At 39.8% G+C, this 24075-nt stretch overlaps 1 protein-coding gene across 12 annotated transcripts in view; it reads left to right on the top strand.

The window, feature by feature from the left end:
• The window catches only part of PLCB4 (phospholipase C beta 4), a 426835-nt gene that overhangs the window by 243237 nt on the left and 159523 nt on the right, over nucleotides 1-24075 (top strand). For 11 of the 12 annotated variants that reach the window (XM_047852988.1, XM_047852994.1, XM_047852992.1 and 8 more), the window contains one exon: nucleotides 13081-13179. In XM_047852988.1, the coding sequence (XP_047708944.1) occupies nucleotides 13096-13179 (84 nt within the window). In that variant the 5' untranslated portion in view covers nucleotides 13081-13095. Of the gene's footprint in view, nucleotides 1-13079; nucleotides 13180-24075 lie in introns of those variants that run through there. The other variant, XM_047852997.1, reaches the window with a different exon arrangement.

Below are 24075 nucleotides of genomic sequence, written 5' to 3' on the forward strand. Positions count from 1 at the left end.
AAGAAATGGTTGTAGAAATTACCCATTTACTTAAGGCCAGCTTGGTATCTACTCTTGATCTTGGTGGGAATGTGAGTACCGGGACCCAGAATTTCCATATCCTTGATTTGCAAGGCCTTCTGAAGAGAAGTGTGCATTCTAGGAAAATGGACTGTCTTTATTTCTTACCTGAGCTTCATTCCCAAATGCCTAGCAGGTCTCTTTCTCAGTGAGCTAGTCTGGGCCATAGATTAAGATCAAAAGATACTGTTTTCTCCTCTTGTCTTCTCTTTCTTTCTTCACCTTTTTCCTTTTGGTGAAGACTTGATATAAGGCAGTTGTTCTCAAACTTTACCTGACATCAGAATCACCTGGCCTGCTGGACACAGCATGGATTTTTGGGCCCCACCCCAGATTTTCCAATTCAGAAGGTCTGGGTGGGGCCTGAGATTTTGCATTCTAATAAATTCCCAGACGATGTTTACTGACTGGGTACCACACTTTGAGAAACACTGATCTAAGGCAAGTCCATGTGACCTAAGCCTCCTCTGGTCTTTTCACTATGCTCCTGCCTTAGTCCCCAAGACACTTGAGTCCCCACCTTGGCTATCCAGATATTATCATCAGTAGTTTAAAGTGTGTTCTAGTTAAGAAGAAACTAAGCCTGAGGGAAAGGTCAATCCAAACCCCCATTCTCCTAGTTCCCTCCCTGGAGCCCCTGGACTGGAGGCACAAAACTATAGACTACTACCTTAGCTGCACAATCAAGAACACCATGAATAAGATCCAAGAGAGACTGCTGTTTGTAGAATTTATGTTTGAGCTCCATCTAAACGTACCTAAAGTACTTATTCTATCATATTGCTTTTTTTTTGTTTGTTTGTTTTCTATTCCTCAGACCTTATCGGGGCCCTTATTGTATGAGTGAGGAGGGCTGAACTCTTTTGAAACATTGTTGCATGTGACTAATACCTGCTACTAAGGGAGAGGCCCTAAGGGTAAACTCTATACACCACCATATATTCTGTTAGTTCTGGTCTTGAAAAGAGAGACGCATTCTTTCACTTGTGAGAAAGCAAGGGGGATAAAAGCCCAGTCCTTGTTTATAAGTATTTCACATTTGCCTAATTATTTTATTTCTCGGGACTGCTATAATTCTCAGGGCTGATTAGGTTAATTCTGTTTATCTTACATACTCAGTAGTAATAAAAAAAAAAACTTTTGCTGTTTGCTATAACTCCTTAGTCATTAAAAACAGGTACTCTATTTCAGAGGCACAAAAGAAATAAAATGCCTTTACTTCGCAGAATTTTTACAGCATGTATAAAAGATAAGTCTTGCTAAAACAGATTTGAAATTAATTTATATATTCCTTATCCCAGGTTCCTACCACACACTACATATTTTCATATTATAGAAGGTGATTTATTTTTCTTATCAAACAAAAATTTCTTTTTTAGAAGCCATGTCTATGATTCAACTGTAAATAAATATCATTAATCTGCAAATTATATCTTTTCTTCTGAAAGATCAAAATACTAGTAAGCCAGGGACTCCCTAAACATTTAGAAATAGGACACCACAGTTCCTAGAGCTCTTAGCTTCTGCCACTGAGTTCTTTTCCCCACAAGGTTGCTCCCTAAAGATGGGCATCTTTAAAGGGCTCCCTAGGGGCGCCTGGGTGGCGCAGTCGGTTAAGCGTCCGACTTCAGCCAGGTCACGATCTCGCGGTCCGTGAGATCGAGCCCCGCGTCGGGCTCTGGGCTGATGGCTCAGAGCCTGGAGCCTGTTTCCGATTCTGTGTCTCCCTCTCTCTCTGCCCCTCCCCCGTTCATTCTCTGTCTCTCTCTGTCCCAAAAATAAATAAACGTTGAAAAAAAAAAAAAAAAATAAAAAAAAAAAAAAAAAAATAAAGGGCTCCCTAAAGTTGAGTCCTTCAATGGGAATTAACTGTGTGGAAAGAGGTGAGTAGCAAGGCATCAACAGGTCAGAGAACCCCAGTCATAGACAACTACTTTTAATACAGTTTGAACACTCACCCTATTCAAGGGCTCTTGGGAGGCTGGCACATGAACTCAGATGTCATTTTCAAGGAAATTGTTGTAGGCAAGCAACCAATATCCAAACAGTCTTTTGAAACCAGTTCTTTTCTTGGAAAACTATATACTTCATCATATGCTGATTTATTTGAAAATTGGTCATTACAGACTGAATTATATGTTAACAATTATTCATTATATTCAAATTAAGCCACTCTTAAATACCCCAGATAAACAAGCATCTTCTAGATTTTTTATAAAATTCTTAAAAATAATGATGCATATAATATTATAAATATCACCTAATACATTTATAAAGGCAGTTCATTTTTGGGGTGCCTGGGTGGCTCAGTCAGTTGAACGTCTGACTCTTGATATTGGCTCAGATCGAGATCTTACAGTTCAGGGGATTGAGCCCCCTGTTAGGCTCTGTGCTGACTGAGTGTGGAGCCTGCTTAAGATTTTCTCTCTCTGTCTCTACCACCTCTGCCCCTCTCCTCAACTTGTACTCTCTCTCTCTAAAATAAAAAACATAAAGGAAATTCATCTTAATATTTTTATTAATCTATTTTATAAGTATTAATTTTAAGAAAGTTATGTTTGCCTTTTATGATTAATGTTGAGCAGGGGGAAATAGAGACAAAGACCAGATGTTTACTGTTCTCATTTTATTTCTATTCTGTTTGTGTGTTTTATAAACTCCAGGAATTATTTTGAATCAGGTGGCACTTTATCGATAAACCAATTTATTATATATTTATGATAAATTTTGTAGATTTATGGCAATGGCCTTATGTTTTTATTTTTATAGTTCAGAGTTCATTAAAGACTAAATCCAGCATAACCATAATCTGTTTCACTTCCAAATATAAGTAGAGTAGAAATTTTAGATATAATACCCAAGTTTTAATCAGTATTACTTAACGTAACTCCTTCCTAAGAACCGGTCATAATTGGTGTGTGTGAAGGCTCCCAATGTACAGTCAAGGTTTTAAATGTCGAAAAGAACACTTCACAGTTTTATTTATTAGTTTCTTCCTGCTCTTGGTTCTTACCAGGAATTCTGGTGGAAAACATGGATCTATACGAAGAAAAGACATTTAATGTCTTTTTTTTCTTTAGCAAACATTTTTTTCCTGAATACAAAAATTTATTATCACTATAAGTATTTTAAAACACAGGAAGTATTAAAATATCACCTAAACTTCTATCACCGAGACATAACTACTATTTGTGTTTTGTATATGTTTTGCTAATCTTTTTCTCTTGTTAAAAAATGTGTGTGTGTGTAAGCTGTATATAACACATAAAAATTGGGATCATTCTTGGATACAATTTTGTAACCAGCTTTTTTACCTCCTTAATAATATGTTGAGAGAATTTATATTTGTTTGAGTTGTGACTGTTTTTAGAAACTCTTCTAAACTTGCTGTTCAGCAAACAACTATTCATTCGAAACATTATTTTTAATGAGTACAGAATATTGAAATACTGTAGTGTATTTAACCAATTGCTTAGTGATACTTATATAAAGAAACTATTTTTCTGCCACTAGCAGCATCACAGTATCTTTGTGCATGGATTTTGTATGCATACTGGTAAGATTACTAGATCAAAGAGTATGGACATTTCAAGCCTATAGAAATGGATTGCAAAATAGTTTTTCACCAAACTATCAAGAATGCCTTTACCCCCAACCCTCAACAGCATTTCCTATTATCATTTTCTTAATCCTGCAGCCTTTACATGCTTTTTGAAAATGCTACCTAATGGCTTGATGAAAACGGAGGTATTTTTAGCAAAAGGGGAAAATTGTCATTAATGATGCAATATATCAGTGTCAGATTCTCATTTTGAGGAAAGCCATTTAATCAAAAACTCTGGGTGATTAGGTCGGTCAGTCAGTTAAGTGTCTGACTTTGGCTCAGGTCATGATCTCACAGTTCGTGTGTTCCAACCCCGTATTGGGCTCTGTGCTGACAGCTCAGAGCCTGTAGCCTGCTTCAGATTCTGTGCCTCCCTCTCTCTCTGCCCCTCCTCCACTCACACTCTGTCTCTCTTTCTCTCAAGAAATAAACATTGAAAAATTTTAATAAAAAAATAAAGAACAAAAGCTCTGGGTGATCTGATATAGCTTTCCATCTGTTTTTAGAAATATAAGGATATCTTATTTAAAGATTGAAGAGCAAGACATTGACATGTGCTTGATAGTCACTAATTGACTTTACGTCAGTGGAAATTTTATCCTAACCCTCCGTGTTCTGGAAAGCAGCTTTAGTTGTTCTGATCATGGGGTCACTTAAGGTCATGGGTTATTTGGTTTAGTGAGATTTGTATGGTTGGATAGGGAAGCAACCAATTCTTAATAGAATATTTTTGCCATAAGGTTAAAGGTAAAAGTTATACTTCAGGAAGTTCATATCTGAGCCATGGTGCATTTTTGTTTGAGAGCTGTATGTTATGTGAAAGCAAGTGATTCATTGTTGAAGCAATGAATTCATTTGTTCACAAATAGAAACAAAAAAATGGAGACTGACTTGATTGCTTTGGGGGAAGCTGCAAGGTTTATTTCACGTTTGTATTTATTGCGGAGGTGCAAATTTGTTAAAAGACCATTGGATCCTGGGAAAGATGTCTGTAGAAATATCTTTATTCCTTTCCTTGGATTGCTGCAAAAAATTACCACAGACTTGTGATTGAAAACAACAGAAATTTATTCTCTCACAGCTGTGGAGGCCAGAAATCTGAAATGAAGGTGTTTACAGGACCATCTTTCTCCAGGCAAAAGGGGGAATCCATCCCTTGACCCTTTCAACTTCCTGTTGAGACTTCTTCCTTCAACACTCCTTGGCTTGTGGTGGCATCTCTCCAGTCTTTGCCTTTGTGGTCACATTGCTTCATCTTCTGTGTGTTAAATCTCCCTCTTCCTCCCTTTTATGAGGACACTTAAGATTGCATTTAGGGCCCGCTTGGGTGATCCAAGATAATTTCCCCATCTCAAGATCCTTAACTTAATCACATCTACAAAGTCCTTTTTTGCCATGTAAGGAAACACTCAAATTTCAGAGGTTAGGATATTGGGTATCTTTGGGGGGCCATTATTCAGCCTGCCATACCCAGGACCTTAAATAAACCTGATTTCACATACTTCCCTCTGTTGGCATATGTCCAGAAACAAAAAACTCTTTACCAAAATTTTGACCCAACTGTCTGGGGAGGGGGTGGGGGATGGGCAGAGTTGACTTCATAATCGATCCAGCATATCTGGGATAGGTGAGGTCTCATAAGGCTTGAAGACTACCCTGTAGGTCCGGCCAGGGAGACAAGAGAACAGATTTAAAGATTCAGGGAGGAGTAGGCCAACAAATAGAGCTGTTCTTCCTTAGTTCTTGTCACCTGAATGGATGGAGGGTCATCTCCATGTGAAATGCACATGTCTAACTTGAATATTTTGGTCCCCAATAGCCTGCCTGAGCTCCCTTGTTGGCCTCATACTGACGCTTTCAGTTTCTCATCATCTTTAGAAGGAGCTTTTTACCACTTGCTATGAAGCAAGGCCTTCGAGGACTCCCCTCCTTTCTTGTCCCCTCCACAGTCCAGGGAGCTTTTCCTCTGCAGCCAGTGCAATAGCTAATCTTTTCCAGTTGCATAAGAATTGAGAAACAGTGAGACTATTTAAAAGCCCACTGGCCTCCTTCCAGTAGCTGCTCACTCCAGTGTTTACTCTGGAAAAGGTGCCCAGTTATATATCCATTCTTTGTGTAAATTCTCCTTTACTTCCTGTGTCCCTCAAGGAGAAGGAGGACCTTTCCTGGGAGCAGTGTATGGAGACATGGTGCTCTAGGGGGGTGGAGGAGGCAACTGACCCTTGAAGTATCTTGTGAGGCCTTAGATGGCAAGCCAGAGAATGGGAGAAGAGGAGGCTTTGGCACGGCAAAGGGAAAGCATTTCTGTTTTATCAGTTAGCTGGTAGGTGGAGCTTTGAGATGGTTTCAAAAAGGACGTCATTATAGAGTGGCCATTACCTCCCCTTGCCTTTTAAAACAAGTAACTGTCCTTTTAACTTTCTCTGGAGTTGGCTGGACTGCAACATGTACCTTCATTTGTTCCCATTTTAAAATCAATTACCTGTATCAAACTGCTGTTAAAGGCTTGGCCCACTTTTTGAATCTGTAGGTCAGAGTTGTACCATCTACATAAAATAAGCCAGCCGCTCACTGCCCCTAATGCTGAACCCAATGAAGTATTTCAGAGGCAGTGTAAAGTACAGCCCCTGCCTGCCAGTTTGAAGTTGGGAAGATTCAGGGTACTTCAGTGTCATTTTGTGAGAATGCCTCTTACCTTGTTCAGAACCCCAGAGCTCTGAAAAAGTAAGCGATGAAATGAGCTACCAACACCACTGCAGATCTCTTGAGAGATAAAGGTCTAAAGTGCCCTCTTTCCATCAGCCCCCGCTCAAGTCCTTCACATAATGAGACCATTCTGATGAAGCTGGTAACCAAGGTAGAGATGAATATTTTAGTGGTAAAGACAGTAATGAAATCTGAGAAACATCCTGTACTGAGGACTGCATTGTGTGCCCTTTCACTGAAGAGATCCTTGGAGAACCAGTTAAACCAATGAAAGGTGACGAAAGCTGATAGAAGCTTTCTTTTCATTTTTGATATGAGCATTTTATATCAGAAGCCTCTCATTACTATTTTCTTTAAAATAAAACCAAAGGGAAATATTAAAAGAGATGGTTGGCAGGAGTGAAAAGATGATGGAGCGCCTAAAATTTTGCAAAGGGGAGTGTTTTGCCACTGATTTCTGAAGTCTGGTTTACCACCATCATGTTGTTTTTTCATCTTTCTTTAATGCTATTGTTTAGTTCCCTTGATTATCTTGTTGATTATTCTTGTTACAGATTATTCTTGTTATAGATCCCTGAATAACACATCCATGATAGCCTGAGGGGCATCTGCAGGTCTATATTGCTCTGCAGATCTGTTTTATGGCATAGAAAGCATGAATGTACATCACTGTACCAGAAGGTTGCTTCTAAGCCACCTCGAGTGAAGGGGCCCTGTGTGTGTGTGTGTGTGTGTGTGTGTGTGTGTGTCTGTCCATCCCCAATACAGACACTGGGAAATAGACATGGAAGACACAGAGAAAAGACAAACTGATAGGAACTGAGAGAAGTAGGAAGAGAGACCCAATTATAGTCATTTTGGGGCAGACAGAGTCATGGACCTGACAAAGCATCTCTGCCTTCTCCCATTGTCTGCTGCCTGGCTCATCTTCGTGACTTTATTTACATGGGAAGCCTTGGTGCTAATTAATGGAGGGCTGCTACCTACCTCAGCTGGGCTGGTTAGCATGACCTTCATGCTTTCAACAGCTTTTAGCCTGGTCACTAACGACTAATGGAATCGTTCCTCCTCCAAACAGCAACGATTGCCATTGTGAGGAAGCTACCTCGAAACATGACCTACTATGTTGTTCTTTCTTCTCCTTTAAATTGTTTGGGACTAAAGAATAACTGCATCTGCCTATATGTGGGCTTTTTTTTGTTTTCCTTTTTTGAAATTTGCATTCTTATTTACGCAAGCGGCACATAAATGCAGGAATATATTCCTGTAATAAAAATGTCCACCACAGAGATCATACTAAAGATACCTTGATTTTCAGCCCCAGTCTTTATGTCCTTCCCAGAAGTAGGTAGAGTCATACATCTCCAGATTTTTTAATTATTTATTTACATACACAAATACGTACGTAGAGAAATATATGGGTTTGTCTTGTGTGTATTTACGTAGGTGGTATTACACTGTTCATATCCTTCTGTAGTTGTGGATTTAGGTGAATGGTATCACACTGTTCATATTTCATATCATTCTGGGACTTGCTATTTTTATTGAATGGTATGTGTTAGAGACCTTTCACACTCAGGTTGATTTCAGCTTGCAAGGTATGCTAAGATATGCACGTACCAGACTTCTCTCCTTAATCTCTTTAGCTATTGAATCACATTGATCTGCTTTCAGTGATGAAATATCCCAAATTCTTCATTTAGCAACATTCTGGGATAGATCTATTCATATTTTAGAATTTTTTCTCTGTGAGAATTGAACTCTAAGGTTGGTTGGTGTTTTGTTAACCTTATGTTGTCATTATCAGGACATGATCATGGACTTGTGAAATGAGTCAGGTAGTAATTTACTTTTTTTCTATGTCCTGGGAGAGTGGTAGGTATGTGGGATTTGCGTTTTCCTTGAAAATTTGATAGAACTCATCTGTAAACCTATGTGGGTCTAATCTTTTATGTTTTTCAGTTTGATTTTCAGCCCCATGTTTTTTTTCTTTTTTTTTTTTTAAATTTTTTTTTCAACGTTTACTTATTTTTGGGACAGAGAGAGACAGAGCATGAACGGGGGAGGGGCAGAGAGAGAGGGAGACAGAATCGGAAACAGGCTCCAGGCTCTGAGCCATCAGCTCAGAGCCTGACGCGGGGCTCGAACTCTCGGACCGTGAGATCGTGACCTGGCTGAAGTCGGACGCTTACCCGACTGTGCCACCCAGGCGCCCCTGTTTTTCAGTTTTCCAAGGTCACTGTTCAGTTTCTTCTTTTTTGGGTCGACTTTATTTTAACTTTGAAAAACCCATCCACTTTATATAGGTTTTCAGATATCTGGGTTAAAGATATATGTAGTATTAGTGTTTTCTATCCTCTTTGTAATTACACCTCCTTGTTATCATGAACATTGTGAATTTATACTTCTTCCTCATTCTCTTTCTTCACCCATACTTCTCTCTCCCCGACACTTGCCCCAACACTTGCCAAATGTTTACCTAATATATGACTATTCAGAAAGCAATTAACTTTTTATAAAGTTTATTTTGAAAGCGCAAGCACGGGTGGGGGAGGGGGAGAGAGAGAAAATCCCAACCAGGCTCCACATTGATAGTACCTAGCCCACCATGGGGCTCAAATTCATGAACATGAACCATGACATCATGACCTGAGCCGAGATCAAGAGTTGGAGGCTTAACCAACTAAACGACCCAGGCACTGCAGAAAGCAATTAACTTTTACTGATCATTTTAAAATTATTTTTGGCTACATATGACATCCCTAGATTTTGATGTGTAATGCTCCCACCTTTCATTTTTAAGAAAGGTGTAATTTCTGCTTTGACTTTTCCACTTAACTCAATTATTTAGAAGTCTGTGTAAGTTTGTGTTTAATTTGTATGTGTATAGATTTTATGCATGCATTAATTTGTAAGTTGTGGCCTAGTTGTGGCTAGTGAGCATGGCCACCTTAATGTCTGCCTTTTGAAAAATGCTGAGGTTTCCTCTGGCCAATTAAGATTCAATTTTGAGATTTTTATATGTGTGGGGAGTAGCTGCAATATAAAAAGTAAGTGAAGAACATAGATAATAATACTATATAATAATTACATGTTATATATTGAGGACTCAATGTTATATATTTCATATGTATATATAAAGAGGGAAGGTTATATCTAAACTCAGTATCATATTTAAAATATGTTAAGTCATCTAAATTGTTTTGGTTTGGGGGCACCTGTGTGGCTCAGTCAGTTGGGCTTCCAACTTCAGCTCAGGTCATGATCTCATAGTCTGTGAGTTTGAGCCCTGCATGGGGCTCTGTGCTGACAGCTCAGAGCCTGGAGCCTGCTTCAGATTCTGTGTCTCCCTCCCTCTCTCTCTGCTCCTCCCCTGCTCATGCTCTGTCTCTCTCTGTCTCAAAAATAAATAAAAACGTTAAAAAAATTTTTTTAAATTGTTTTGGTTAAACTAGTAAGTGTGATATTCAAATCCTCAATATTCTTGCATTTTTGTTTTGTTCCATTAATTTCTGAGAATCATGGTCTCCTAATGTGTTTGTGACTTTGCCAAATTTCTCTGTATTTTACCAATTTTTCAGTATATGCTCTGATGCTGTGTAGTCACATGCTTTAATGTTAATGACTTCAATAATTTTGATCATCCCTTTTCTCAATATGATTTATCAGGGTCTCTTGTTTTCCCTGAATCTATTTTGTCTGATATGTTCCTGTGATACCTGCTTTCTTTCCTTCTGAGCATGTACCTGTGAGATCAATTTTTTTCATCCCTTCATTTTTGAGCTTCCTATATCATTTTTTTTTTGTAAATGTTTCTGGTAAACAACCATAATGCTACCTAATGTAAAAAAGCCTCTGTATTTTTTTTTTTTTTTTTTTTTTTGGTAAGTGAAGTTAGCCAATTCATATGTATTATAGTTAGAGATATGTTGTCATTTTATTTTGTGTTTTCCATTTATTGTATTATTTTTTAATTTTATTTATTTTTGAGGCAGAGAGACAGAACGTGACTGGGGGAAGGGCAGAGAGAGGGAGATACATAATCCGAAGCAGGCTCCAGGCTCTGAGCTGTCAGCACAGAGCCCGATGTGGGGCTCAAACCCCCAAACTGCGAGATCATGACCTAAGCTGACTGAACCACCCAGGCGCCCCATGTTTTCTATTTATAATGTGTTCTTTTTTCTCTCTCCTTCCCACTTATTTTCTTTTTAAAGGGGACTCCTGTTTCTTTGTTCTATTTTCCCCTCTAATAGTGTGCAAGTTTTACTTTCCATTTTTAATTTCTTACAGAAAAATTCTTTTTAAAAAAATTTTTTTTCAACGTTTAATTATTTTTGGGACAGAGAGAGACAGAGCATGAACGGGGGAGGGGCAGAGAAAGAGGGAGACACAGAATCAGAAACAGGCTCCAGGCTCCGAGCCATCAGCCCAGAGCCTGACGCGGGGCTCGAACTCACGGACCGCGAGATCGTGACCTGGCTGAAGTCGGACGCTTAACCGACTGCGCCACCCAGGCGCCCCCAGAAAAATTCTTAAACTTCTATTTTTCTGCCAACGTATAGATTCTTACATACTTACACGCCACTCCTAAAATGGTTTACCTCCCTTTGGTCCATTCTTCCTGCCTTCTGACCACGTCAGCTGCTCCAACCTCTATGCTGATATAATCAGGAATTTGGAAGCTAGATTATGATCATTTCTTTACATTTCTTTTGTATAGTAAGTAAAATTTAAGAGTAAGCTTGCTCTTTTTTTCTTCTTTTTCTCTATTACTTCCCATATACCTTCTCTACATTTATTTTTCTTCTTGACAGAGGACAATACTATCCCAAATCTTTCAGAGTAGGTCATTAAATCTCTCTGATACCTTGCATGTCCATAAATATCTTTATTTTCTCTTAAAAATTAAACTTTTATTTGAATGGATACCGAATTTTAATCCCAAATTCTTGTCCCTCAGACCTTTGAGTTTATAATACTGCAGACCACATGTCCGATTGCTGTCTGCTTATCAGTCATCTCTGGAACTTCGTGTTTTTTGTTCTCCTTGTCACCCAAAAGTATGTCTAGGTGTGTGTATCTTACCCCCCCCCCCCCGCCACCAACCCCACCATTTCTACTTCTTGCATCAGTGGATTTTTTTCAATTGAGGACTCAGATATTCACATTGAGGACTCAAAACTGAACACGTAAATACTCAGATTTCAGAAGTGTTCTTCCACTTTTGCTGTGATTAATCCCATCCTTTTACTGGCTTTCTTTCCTTGTAATAGAAGAATTTGTTCTGCTGGGTGGGTGGTCAACCTTTGGTTTTCATTTTCCACCTCTCTAAATTTTTCCATTGTGCTTTCTTTTTGTGTTGAGTTCTATGAGAATCCCTTGGCTCACCACTTCATTTGAGTTCTCTTTATAATTCAGGCTCACCTGTTCAGAGTTTGATTTCAACAATCTTTTTTGAAATTACTAGAATATTAAGTTAATTATGTTTTTGGAACTGAATGCACTTTTCCCTTCCACACTTAGCCGTGCTTAAGTCAAAGTCAGGTTCTGTCCATTTGTTTAGCTGTATTTTTTTGGGTGTAAGTTCTATTTATTATGTTTGGTGTCAGTCCTCCATGTTCTTGGCATTGCTTAAATATTTGGTGATTCCTGGTTGGATGCTGACATTTCATTTAAGATGTCCTGCTCACAGCTAGTACAGGTACAGGATGGTGCCTGATGCTAAGAAGCGTAGGTAGAAGGAGCACTCACTTTTTCCTGAGTGCAGGCAGCCACCCTGAAGAGTGCCTACATTCTCTTTCAATGTCATACATGCTGCCTGTGCTACAAAGCAGACATTCTGTAGTCCCCTCACTGGCCCAAGTGAGGAAGGGATGAAAGGGTTATTGTGAGAACCAAGAGCAATAAAAAATTCCAGCTCTTCCTCCTTGATTCTGTGACCCATCATCCAGGCATCAACTTCTGTCCATGCATCCACCTTCAGGCTCATAGTGTAGGCTTGTGTAACCACCCACCCCTTTTCAACAGGCCTCTCCTATAAATAGGGTCAGGTTCATGATTTCTTTCTTTTATCTGATGCCATCTGATTAAAATATGTATCTTATTATTTTATATGATGTGAAGAGGGAGGGGAAGCTTCCCAAATGATCACCTCTGGTTGATCACCTCTTTGTTGATATCACAGTTGACCCTTGAACAACATGGGGGTTAGAGGGGCTCCAGCTCTCCACGTGTTCAAAACTTCATACATAACTTTTGACTCCACCAAAACTTAACTGCTGATGGCCTACCATTGACCAGAAGCCTTACCAATAACATAAACAATTGGTTAACACGTATTTTGTATGTTATATGTGGTATATACTGTATTCCTACAATAATGTAAGCTAGAGAAAAGAAAATGTTAAGAAAATCTTTAGAGAAAATATGTTTAAGTACTATGCTATAATTTATTTTTAAAAATCCTTGTATAAGTGGATGCATCCAGTTGAAACCCATGTTATTCAAGCGTCAACCATATTTCCCCAGGTTTTGAGACAAGGAGGAGGGAAGATGGAATCAGATGAAATAAAGAAGGAAAAAGAGACATTTTATGGGCTTATTCTGTGTGTATGAAGAAAAGCTTTCACAAACATATAAAGTGATTAACCTTTGATCTTTACTTGTTTTTAAATTTTGTATGCTAATGAGATATTCTTTTTCATTTTTAGGTCTTGAATATAATCATGGCCAAACCTTATGAATTTAACTGGCAAAAGGAAGTTCCTTCCTTTTTGCAAGAAGGAGCCGTTTTTGACAGATATGAAGAGGTAAAGAAGTGTTACTAATTTTTTCTCTCAAAACATTCTTACAATTACTTCATTTTAATTTTAGTATTGAGTAAACAGTCTTTGACATAAGTAAGAGTACCAGTGAGATTTATAAGTTGGAATAGTTGGAAAGAGGCAAGTTTTGAGATATAAGGATAATGATACTGTAATTTATTGAGCACTTACCATGTGCCAGATACAATAATGATAATGATGCTGTAAATTATTGAGTGCTCACTGTGTGCCAGACAGTCTTCTAAGCACTTGTGTATATTATTGTTTAATTCTTCACAACAACCTTTTAAGATTGTTGCTATTATTGTCCTGGTTTTACAGATGGGTTCATGTAGTAACAGTTGTTGCTTAATGAAGTGCTTTTGGCAGACTTTCCATGCAAGACTTTGTATTTGTTGTAAAAGGAATAGTGATTGGACTTTGTGCTAGTCATTTGTTTTGCTCTTTCCATTCATGTAGAACAACTGGACCCAAGCTTTGCTTGCCCCTATTTCTGTCATTTATTGTTTCTGCCCTTGCAAGGTGACAGTGGCTCCAGACCTTCTATAGAGCAGGGGCTTGGGGCCACCAATCTGTTCACAAAGTTTAGGTTAGTAAAGTGAAGCCTCATTAGCAATTGTAAGCACATCTTTTTTTCTTAGATTGTACTTGAATTTGAGGTGAGTTGAGGGAGAGAAGGTGATGAAGTTGTTCCCTCTGAGGCAAAGTGAAACGTGAAACTTGTTAAGACTTCATGTAAAGTCAGGATCGGTTCCTCTTGTGTGGAGAAAGCAACCCTTCTGCCCTGCTGGTGGGAATGCAAATTGGTGCAGCCACTCTGGAAAACAGCACGGAGGTTCGTCAGAAAATTAAAAATGGAACTACCCAGGGCACCTGGGTGGCTCAGTCGGTTAAGCGTCCGACTTCAGCTCAGGTCACGATCTCGCGGTCCGTGACTTCGAGCCCCGCGTCGGGCTCTGGGCTGATGGCTCAGAGCCTGGAGCCTGCTTCAGAATCTGTGTCTCCCTCTCTCTCTGCCCCTCTGCCGTTCATGCTCTGTCTCTCTCTGTCTCAAAAATAAATAAACATTAAAAGAAATGTTTTTTAAAAAAATGGAACTACCCTGTGACCCAGTAACTGTACTACGAGGTATTTGTCCAAAGGATACAAAAATGCTGATTCGAAGGGGCATGTGCGCTCTGGTGTTTATAGCAGTGCTACCCACAATAGTGAAATTATGGGAAGAGCCCAAATGTCCATCCACTGACGAATGGATAAAGGAGATGTGGTTTATGTATACAATGGAGTGTTACTCAAAAAGAATGAAACCTTGCCATTTGCAAAAAGTAGATGGAACTAGAGTGTATTATGCTAAGTGAAATTAGAGAAAGACAAATATCATATGATTTCCCTCATATGTGGAATTTAAGATACAAAACAGATGAACATAGGGGAAGGGAAGCAAAAACAAGATAAAAACGGAGACAAGCCTCTCTTAAATACAGAGAAGAAATTGAGCGTTGCTGGAGGGGAGGTGGATGGGGGGATGGGCTAAATGGGTGATGGGCATTAAGGAGGGCACTTGTTGGGATGAGCACTGGGTGTTACATGTAAGTGATGAATCACTAGATTCTATTCCTGAAATCATTATTACACTATATGTTAACTAACTTGGGTTTAAATTTTTTTTAAGTCAAAAAAAAAAAAGAATTAGTTCCTCTTGAAGTTGGTGAAATGTATGTGGTGGCTAATTGTGCTGGCCCACTCAGCGGTTCAGATTGTCAGGGCTTTTCATAAGGTCTGTGGGCTGGCGTGACTGTACTTGTTGACTTGGTTTTTCCAAACCGTGTATCATAATATCCTCTAGATTTATACATGGTTGCTTTGTAAGTAAACAAAATTGAGAAAGGCAAAGGATTGGCCCCAATGTGGTTACTCTTCCTAGTATTGAATTAAAATATTGAAGTGACAGCTATATGTATGACAAAATTTACTCCTTCCCAGAAGGAACAGCTAGCCACATTCTGCTATAAGAAGAAACAAAATATTCTGCCACCTGGAGGCAACCACTACTAATTCTGGGCAGTTTTCTTTGTCTTTTTCCTATTTCTTTCTCTTTAATCTTTTGAAAATATAAATCAGAACTTGTGATTGCTGTGTTTCAGATGCTTCCATGATTCCCTGTTGTGGAATAAAGCGAACTACAAGGCCGTCCTTAATCTGGGTCCCCCTTCATTCTACAGACTTGTTTCCCACCAGTTTCCTTACACTCTCCGTGTTAGCCATAAAAATCCCCCGGCGATTCCAAGATACTTTTCCGTTACATGCTTTGTGCATGCTGTTCCTTTTTCCAAAATGCACTTGTTCCTCCTAGTTTGATTGGTAAACTCCTCCTCATCCTTCAAAACCCAGTTGAGAAATCTCCACCTCTTTGATACCTTCCTTGAACCATTGAATAAGAATTGGTAACTCCTTTTTGTTACCACTAAACCTACCTACCCTTGCACACTATACACTGCATTCACATTTTATTTACTGTTTTTATGTCTCCTATTGTACTCTGAGTTTCTTGAGGTCAAAGACCACACTTTACTTATCTTGCTGTCTCTGGGGTCTACTAGGACATGTGCAACTGCCAAACTCACTGTAGATGTAGTGTTACAAAGGATTTGAGTTAGAAGTGGTTCCAGCACAGTCTGGTTTTGTTGTTTGTTCCTTTTCTTGATAAGTGAAATGGTGAGGGTACTTGATAATCTTGAAGATCTGTGTGGGGACCTGAGCCTCAACAGATTGAAAATATTAGGATAAATCGTATGACATTTTTCATCTTTTAATAATAATAAAAAAAAAATGACCCCTGTCAACAGTTTGATGGAGTTCAAGCTTAATACAAAGTAAATTACTCCAAATGGCTACTTGTTTCTACTTTATTCAGTGTGGCCAAGGAAACCCAGGACTGGCTTAGACACATTTATAGGTGCTTCTCCCAAGTAAACCACGTCTAGATCGGGGACTAGAGTCACTAAGATAATAGCCATTGTCCTCTCTTTCTTTTTTATTTTTTTAATTTTTTAAAATTTGTTTATTTTCAAAGAGAGTGTGAGTGGGGGAGGGGCAGAGAGCGTCCCAGGCAGGCTCCACACTGCCAGCGCAGCCCAGTTTGAGGCCTAAACTCACAAACTGTGAGATCATGACCTACGCCAAAGTCAAGAGTCAGACGCTTAACCGACTGAGCCACCCAGGCACCCCACCATTGCCCTTTCTTATGAACTGGTAGGACTTCACTCCCTGAATACACCAGAGTGTCCCAAAGATTGGCAGTTTCCGAAGGCAGCACCTCAAGCACTGGAAACCTTTAGGATTATTTAAATACACTGCATGGCTTCTAATAATTTAGAGAAGGTCATTTTGAAGAGATTAAATGTAACCACTGGCTGAGTATCTTGACTACTGTCATATGAGCAGAAACATATTGGAGAAAAAAAGTACTATTTTTTACACTTTTTTGACCGAAATGTGGTTTGATGAACTAGAGGTTCATTATCGCTTGAATTATTTTTATTTCTCGGGGTGATTTGCTTTGGTTATTAATCATCACCTCTCACTCATATTTAGGAAATACTGATTACCTGGGCTTCTAAAGGCATTTGCTTTTCACCCGGGTCCCTCTGAAAATCTTGAACACGTATTGAATACAATCTTGCTCAGCTTTCAACGTTAAGTGATATCAAGATTTTCAGCAAAAAAAAAAGTTTCAATAAAGCAAATGCCTCTCTTCATAACATATCAAACAAGAAAGCCACAGTACTTCGAGTTGGACTGTAGCCACTTTTTTATTACTGTTTCCCAGTCCTGTAAGATTCAGTTCTTTGGAGCCAGGACCACCAAAATATTGAAGGCAACAAAGTGCAAGCAGAAAAGGTTTGTTTCCACAGTGAGTGTGAACAGCAGTGAGAAACAGCAGCTGATAGCAAATGGGAGGAACAGAAACTGGAGAAAGCACAGCCCAAGCGCCCCAAAGGCGTCATAGCAAAGGGACCGTTTATGAAGGGACATAAATGCCTTTAGCACCATATGACAACTAACATTATCATAATGGCCTGAAGGAGCAGCCAAATATTAAATGACGTTCCACATGCTTGTTTAAAGAAGGCAGGAGAGTCTGTCAAGCTGTGGGTGAACCCTCCCTAGGTCAGAAAAAAAGCAGCGTCAACTGGTGACGATTTTTAAAGTACATGTTATTTTGCCAATAAGTGTAATCAGCGCAACTGCATTTAAGCATTATTGTATTATTTCTGTGTTTCTTTGGAGGTGGGCAAAATTGTTAGAGACACAGCAGCCTGCACGGTAGCCTCTTATTGTATCCCTGTGCCATTTCTACATCTGTTTTTTAAATTTTTTTTTGCATTTATTTATTTTTGAGAAACAGAGTGAGACAAATTGAGAGTGGAGGAGAGGCAGAGAGGGAGACACAGGCTCCAAAGCAGGCTCCAGGCTCTGAGCTGTCAGCACAGAGCCTGATGCGGGGCTCGAACCCACGAACCATGAGATCACGACCTGAGACGAAGTCGGACGCTCAACCAACTGAGCCACCCAGGCGCCCCTCTACATCTGTTTTTTATGTAACTTTACTTATAAGCTACTTAAATGCAAAATAGATTTTGTGTCCTAAGGGATGCTTATTATTAAATCTTTAAAGCAGATTTCAAAAAAAAAAGTTAAAAAAAACCAAAGCGGTGATTTTTCTATTGCCAAAGAGAGAAATAGCAATACTTTTTAGAACACATGTGACCCAAATGTCTCTAACTCAGTCTCCTGACTTTCCTTTAATAACCTGTTAAAAGGCTGAAGACCCCCATCCCCCTGGCTATGCCAGGCCCTCCCCAGTCTTTCCTAGAATTCCTACATGCTTGCATACTCTTGGTGATGACTCCTATCCTCAGTGCCTTCTTACCTCTCTGTTCTCAGGACTGTTCCCTGCTCTGGTTTATTTCACTCTCTAAATCCTTTGCATATATCATCAAATCCCAAGAATCTTTCATTTAAGATTTGGTGGTAGCCGAGGAGGACTGGACCCACAGCAGGGCACACTTCAAGATTAAATGTCAGAGATCATGCTCAACAAACTTCATTAGCCAACCTGGCCAGATAGTGTTTCCCATGGTCTTCTCCTTTTGCCCCCCTTTTCCACTAAGATACATGTTCCTGTTTCTCTAATTTTCTTTTTTTTTTCTTTTATTTGAGAGAGTGTGGATGAGCAGGGGAGGGGCGCAGAGAGAGAGAGAGAGAGAGAGAGAGAGAGAGAGAGAGAGAATCTCAGGCTCCATGCTCCATGCAAGCCCAATTTGGGACTTGATCCCACAACCCTGGGATCCTGACCTGAACTGGAATCAAGAGTCAGATGCTCAACCGACTAAACTGCCCAGGCACCCCTCTTTTCTTTTTTAATCTCTCCCTCAGAGTCCTTTTCTAATTTATCTACTTCCTCTTTTCCACATGCCTCTTCCCCAAATTAAAAAAAAAAAAAATTTCTCCCTCTCAAGCCAAACAAGCAAAACAGAAAATTTTAGTCCTTTCTCTCCCTGAACAGTTTGGAAGTGAGAGTTTGAGGTAAAAAGGGAACCAGAGTCTTTTGAGACCTTCACGTTTGTATGACTTTGAAGGGCAATGAATGTACTTAAAATTTAAAAGAGTTTTATCCTGAAGAATATCTTGTTGCCCTTCTAGCTGAGTGGTCACCAACAGAGCTTTGCATGACAGACGGGGTCGATATCTGTGTTGCCCATTCCCAAGTGTGGCTGTCCAGCACTTCAGATGTGGCTGGTGAGGGGTGCCTGGGTGGCTGTCGGTTAAGCCTCTAACTTCAGCTCAGGTCATAATCTCACAGCTTGTGGGTTCGAGCCCCGCGTCGGGCTCTGTGCTCACAGCTCAGGGCCTGGAGCCTGCTTTAGATTTTGTGTGTGTCTCTCTCTCTGCCTCTCCCCTGCTTGTGCTCTGTGTCTGTCTCTGTCTCTCAAAAAGTAAACATTAAAAAAAAATTGTTTTTATTTTTTATTTATTTTTTTTTTTTAATTTTTTTTTTTCAACGTTTATTTATTTTTGGGATAGAGTGAGACAGAGCATGAACGGGGGAGGGGCAGAGAGAGAGGGAGACACAGAATCAGAAACAGGCTCCAGGCTCTGAGCCATCAGCCCAGAGCCTGACGCGGGGCTCGAACTCACAGAGCGCGAGATCGTGACCTGGCTGAAGTCGGACGCTTAACCGACTGCGCCACCCAGGCGCCCCTGAAAAAAAAAAATTGTTTTTAAATGTGGCTGGTGGGATTGAGAGAACTGGGTTTTTAATTAATTTTAATTAAAACATACTTAACTCCACATGGCCAGTGCCTATGCTATTGAACAGCATGGTTCTAGACCGCAAGCTCAAACTACAACCAGAGTTTAAAATACCGTCCTCCTTTCCCAACACACAGAAAGAGTTCTGCTCTCACTTCGTTGGAATCTACAGTTTACTTCAGCCATTTCTTCTTGATGGCAGCCAGAGCAGAGATTTAAGTGTTTTATACATGACTCACCTCAGGCCCCACCCTTCCCACATCAGAGATCCCCTGGTGGGGGCCACCCCTTTTTCTCACCCATGGGACTTAATTGTAACTGAAGCAAGGAGCCCTGGTGGAGTGTCTTTTTATGGCAAAACCTTGGTCTTTATACTAGCTCCTTCCCCTTTCTCCCTCCAGCCCCTCCCCTAACACACACACATATGGAATCTGCCAGGATAAGGGAAACCATTGCTGCAGTTATCAGACCCAGTGGAGTATCAAAGTGCAGAATCAGTACCAACCTAAAGTAGGGCTGAGTGGGACAGGCTGACTTTGGCCTCTTTCCAGGACAGCTCTGAAATCACGTCGAGGGCCATGCAGTGAAACTCCAAAAGGCCCAGGCAGCCTACACACCCCAGGCTGTTCATCAGTGAAGTGAAGAATTTTCCAAATATAATTTTCAAAAAAACTAAAACCACAACCCTCATAGAAAGTATTTTGGCTTCAAGATTTATTTAACCCCTCAGTGAGGACACCAGCAGGATGATAAAGCTAGTTCTAAGAGCACTGGAGGTAGAAAATTGTACTGTTAACCCTGAACAACCCGGGGTTTGGGGCAGTGACCCCCATACAGTGAAAAATGCACAACTAACTTTTGCCTCCCCCAAAACTTAACCACTGATAGCCTGCTGCTGACCAGAGCCTTAATGATAATATAAGCAGTTGATTAACGCATATTTTGTATGATATATGTATTACCTACTGTATTCTTACAATCAACTAAGCTAGAAAAAAAATGTTATTAAGAAAATACTAGGGGGTGCCTGGATTGCTCCGGCTGAACACCTGGACTCCTGATTTCCACTCAGATCATGATCTCATGGTTTGTGAGTTTGAGTCCTGTCTTGGGCTCCACACTAGGAGGTAGCATCATGGAGCCTACTTGGAATTCTCTGTCTCCTTCTGTCTCTGCCCCTCCCCCACTTGCTCTCAAAAGTGAATATTTTTAAAAACTTGAGGCAAACACATTTATAGTACTGTACTGCATTTATTTAAAAAAAAATCCACACATAAGTGGATCCATGCTGTTCAAGGTCAACTACATATAGTCAGGAGAGGAAAGTGGACACAAGTTTTGTCAAGTAGATACAGAACTGATTACTGTCCTGTGCAGCAATAAAACTAAACTGTAGCAGTTGTCTTTTCTACCAGACACAAATCACATGCATCTCTGTGGAACAGAAGACAATGGCAACTTATCTAGCTTACTCTGCAAAGAATCTGGGCCCTAAAAAATAGTAACTAGTAAGTCGAACAAAAGTACACTGTTCTATAGCAATAAATCCTCCTTGGTTAGGCCTCTTAGACAGTGCTGTCTTCAGTGTCCAGAGGATATATAGCCATTTTTTGTCTTATTCCCAGGTTCTGGATCATTTAAAATGAATTGTACCTACAGGGCCAGGGTATTAGCCTCAAAAAGTTGACAGCAGAATTTTGTGTATTACTTGTATTTGCAGTGAGTGATAAAATTGCACTTCTTTAAACTCCACTTCATGCGAATGAATTCCCCGTTCCTAAACATTATGAGGAAATGTTTTTGTTGTTGTTACTGATTTTGGTGGTTTTTTTTTTATTTTTTTGTTGTTATTTTTGAGACAGAGACAGAGTGTGAGTGGGGGAGGGGCAGAGAGAGAGAGAGAGAGAGAGAGAGAGAGAGAGAGAGAGAGAGACAGAATCTGAAGCAGGCTCCAGACTCTGAGCTGTCAGCACAGAGCTCAATGTGGGAATTGAACTCACGGACTACGAGATCATGACCTGAGCTAAAGTTGGACACTCAACTAACTAAGCCACCCAGGCATCCCTGATTTTGGTGATTTTTAGGGAGGGTGCTTTTTAGTCCTTACAGTAGAAGTTTCTTCCATGATGAGCATTCACTAGGTGCTCTACAAAGGGTGTTATGGTCTAAACGCTGTTGAACAAACGGTTGTTTCATTTAAGCCCAGAAGAACCCTGTTGTTAGGTCTGTCTCTAGCCTCCTTTTACAGATTGCAGAACCAAGGCTTGCAGTGGTTAAACCTCTCACCCCGGTGCCATAGCCAATCACAGCTGAGCAGAAAGATTCCATGTGCTAGCCTGCAGTGGTTCTCAAAGTGTGGTCCCTGATCAGCAGCACATGGAACCCTTGCTAGAAATGCAAATTATCAGGCCCCACCCCAGACCTACCGAATCAGAAACAGAATCAGACCTACAGAATCAGAGAGTGGGCTCCAGCAATCCTTGTTTTCAGAGCTCTCTGGGGTGATTCTGATGATGTAGCTCAAGTTTGAGAACCATGAGGCATAGCACGTCAAAGAGTTCTAGACTTCCTTGGAAAGAAAAAAAAATGAATGCATTTAAAGTTGTTTGCAGCTAATCTCCCCCAACCAAACGATGCAGTTAAAGAGGGGAAACCATTCAGGAAAATAAACTTTTCTTTTTCCAGAGGAGTTCAACATAATGGATTTTATTTCCCTTTCAGTGTGCCAGGCACAGTGCTAAGCACTTGACCTCAGTCATCTCTTTAAACCCTCAGTTGGTGGTAAGGATTAAGTGGGATTGTTTCTCACATTACACAGATGAGGAAAGAGAAGCCTAAATTAGTTAAGGAGTGGCCTACTATTCAATGTGTAGTGACTGATGGAGCCTGTCCCCAGAACTGATTGATAAAGAGAACACACGTGAATCACAGCTACCTGTCCCATGACTTGGGACCTTGAAATGGCTGCCATGTGCAAATGATGGCATTCAAAATATGGCACGTTAGTGCACTGAGTGTTTTAACCTGAGGGAGTTTGAGAAAATAGCAAGTGCCCTCCTTCGACCTGGAAGAAGGAAGCATCCTTATCTCCAAAGACAAAGGTACTCCGAGAAGAATCTGAACAAACAGGCCTTTCTTAAGATCCCCCAGTTTACTACACTTAACCTCATACTCCTTGACCTATCATATTTCTACATGACCGTCCACACTATTCATCATACCTAATACAGAAATACTCAGATTTAACCGTTTTTTCCGGTCTTCATTTTCTTATGCAGACTCCCATGTCTCGTGTTAAAAAAAAAAAAAAAATCATCTGAGTAAATGTGAAGATCAAATTGGCTTTGTTCAACAATTCATGAATTCATCTAAGCATCCAGCAAACAGGAAGGGGCTCTGTTGATCTGCAGGAAGGGAAAGGTTTTTTTTAAAGCAAAGAGGAAACAGAAAACGGGACTTACTAGTGAAGAATGCATTGTTTTAGGCAAAGTTGCCCTCCTGAGGGGACGGAGGGGATCTATCAGTGGACTACATACTAGTGCTGACCAGAAAACCCCAGGCTGGCTGGTTACAGGTCACATTACTTAGGGAGATTGAAATTGCAGTAAGGTCAGGCATTAAGTCTTGGTTTTCTGACATGGGGTCTTAATGTAAGTGACTCCACTTGGGGCATATGGTTTTCTTTTTAATCATACATATAACTTATAGTAAATAAATGTGTATGTTCTTCTTTTGCTAATCTGTCTTTTGTCAGTTTAATTTTCAGACCCAGCCAGGGACCCTAAGAGGATTAAGGAAAATTTTTTTCTTCCCCTACACAGTTTTTTGAAGATATGTATGATTTTTAAATATTTATATACACACACACATATATGTATATGTGTGTGTGAATATAGATGTCTGTATACGTACATATGTATATATACACACACACACACACACACACATATATATATATATATATATATATGAAAGGTACTTAAGTCTTTTAGTAACCTATGTGCTGTATGTATCTCAGACCATAATTATTTACATTACTACATCCAGGAGTTCTTAATTTGATTCTTTTAAGGAGATGAGGATGGAAAGAATTTATTTTTCAGGTATTTGCCCCTCCCAGCAGATAGGTGCCTCATTAGTGCTCCTCAGAACACTAATACCTCTACCTTATAGTCAATAAGTATCCGCCTATAGAAAAGTATTAATCAGGACTTCTTTAGACTTTAGTTTTTTGGGGAAAAAAAACCAACTAGGTACAATGTACTCTATGGAAGGAACATAATATTTTCTTTCAACCAATGAAAATAGACAAGAAATATCCTCAGTAGGGAAGCCTGTCTCTTAATACTTAATATTGATAGATTAATAAACACATGGTTTTTACACTTAGTCTTAAGGCCATAGATAGCAAATAATTGCTCTGAAATGATAGTGTGTCCGAAACATGTAATGAAGTGTGTGGGTTGAGCTAATATGGCTTTCCCAGGTGGGAGGCCAACGTGCTCTTTCTACTAAGGAATTTCCCTGATGACACTTTGCTGGCTCCTCTCCTGCTCTTCTGTAGAT

Source organism: Prionailurus viverrinus, chromosome A3 (assembly GCF_022837055.1).
Source record: "Prionailurus viverrinus isolate Anna chromosome A3, UM_Priviv_1.0, whole genome shotgun sequence".
In the NCBI taxonomy this organism is placed as follows: domain Eukaryota; kingdom Metazoa; phylum Chordata; class Mammalia; order Carnivora; family Felidae; genus Prionailurus; species Prionailurus viverrinus.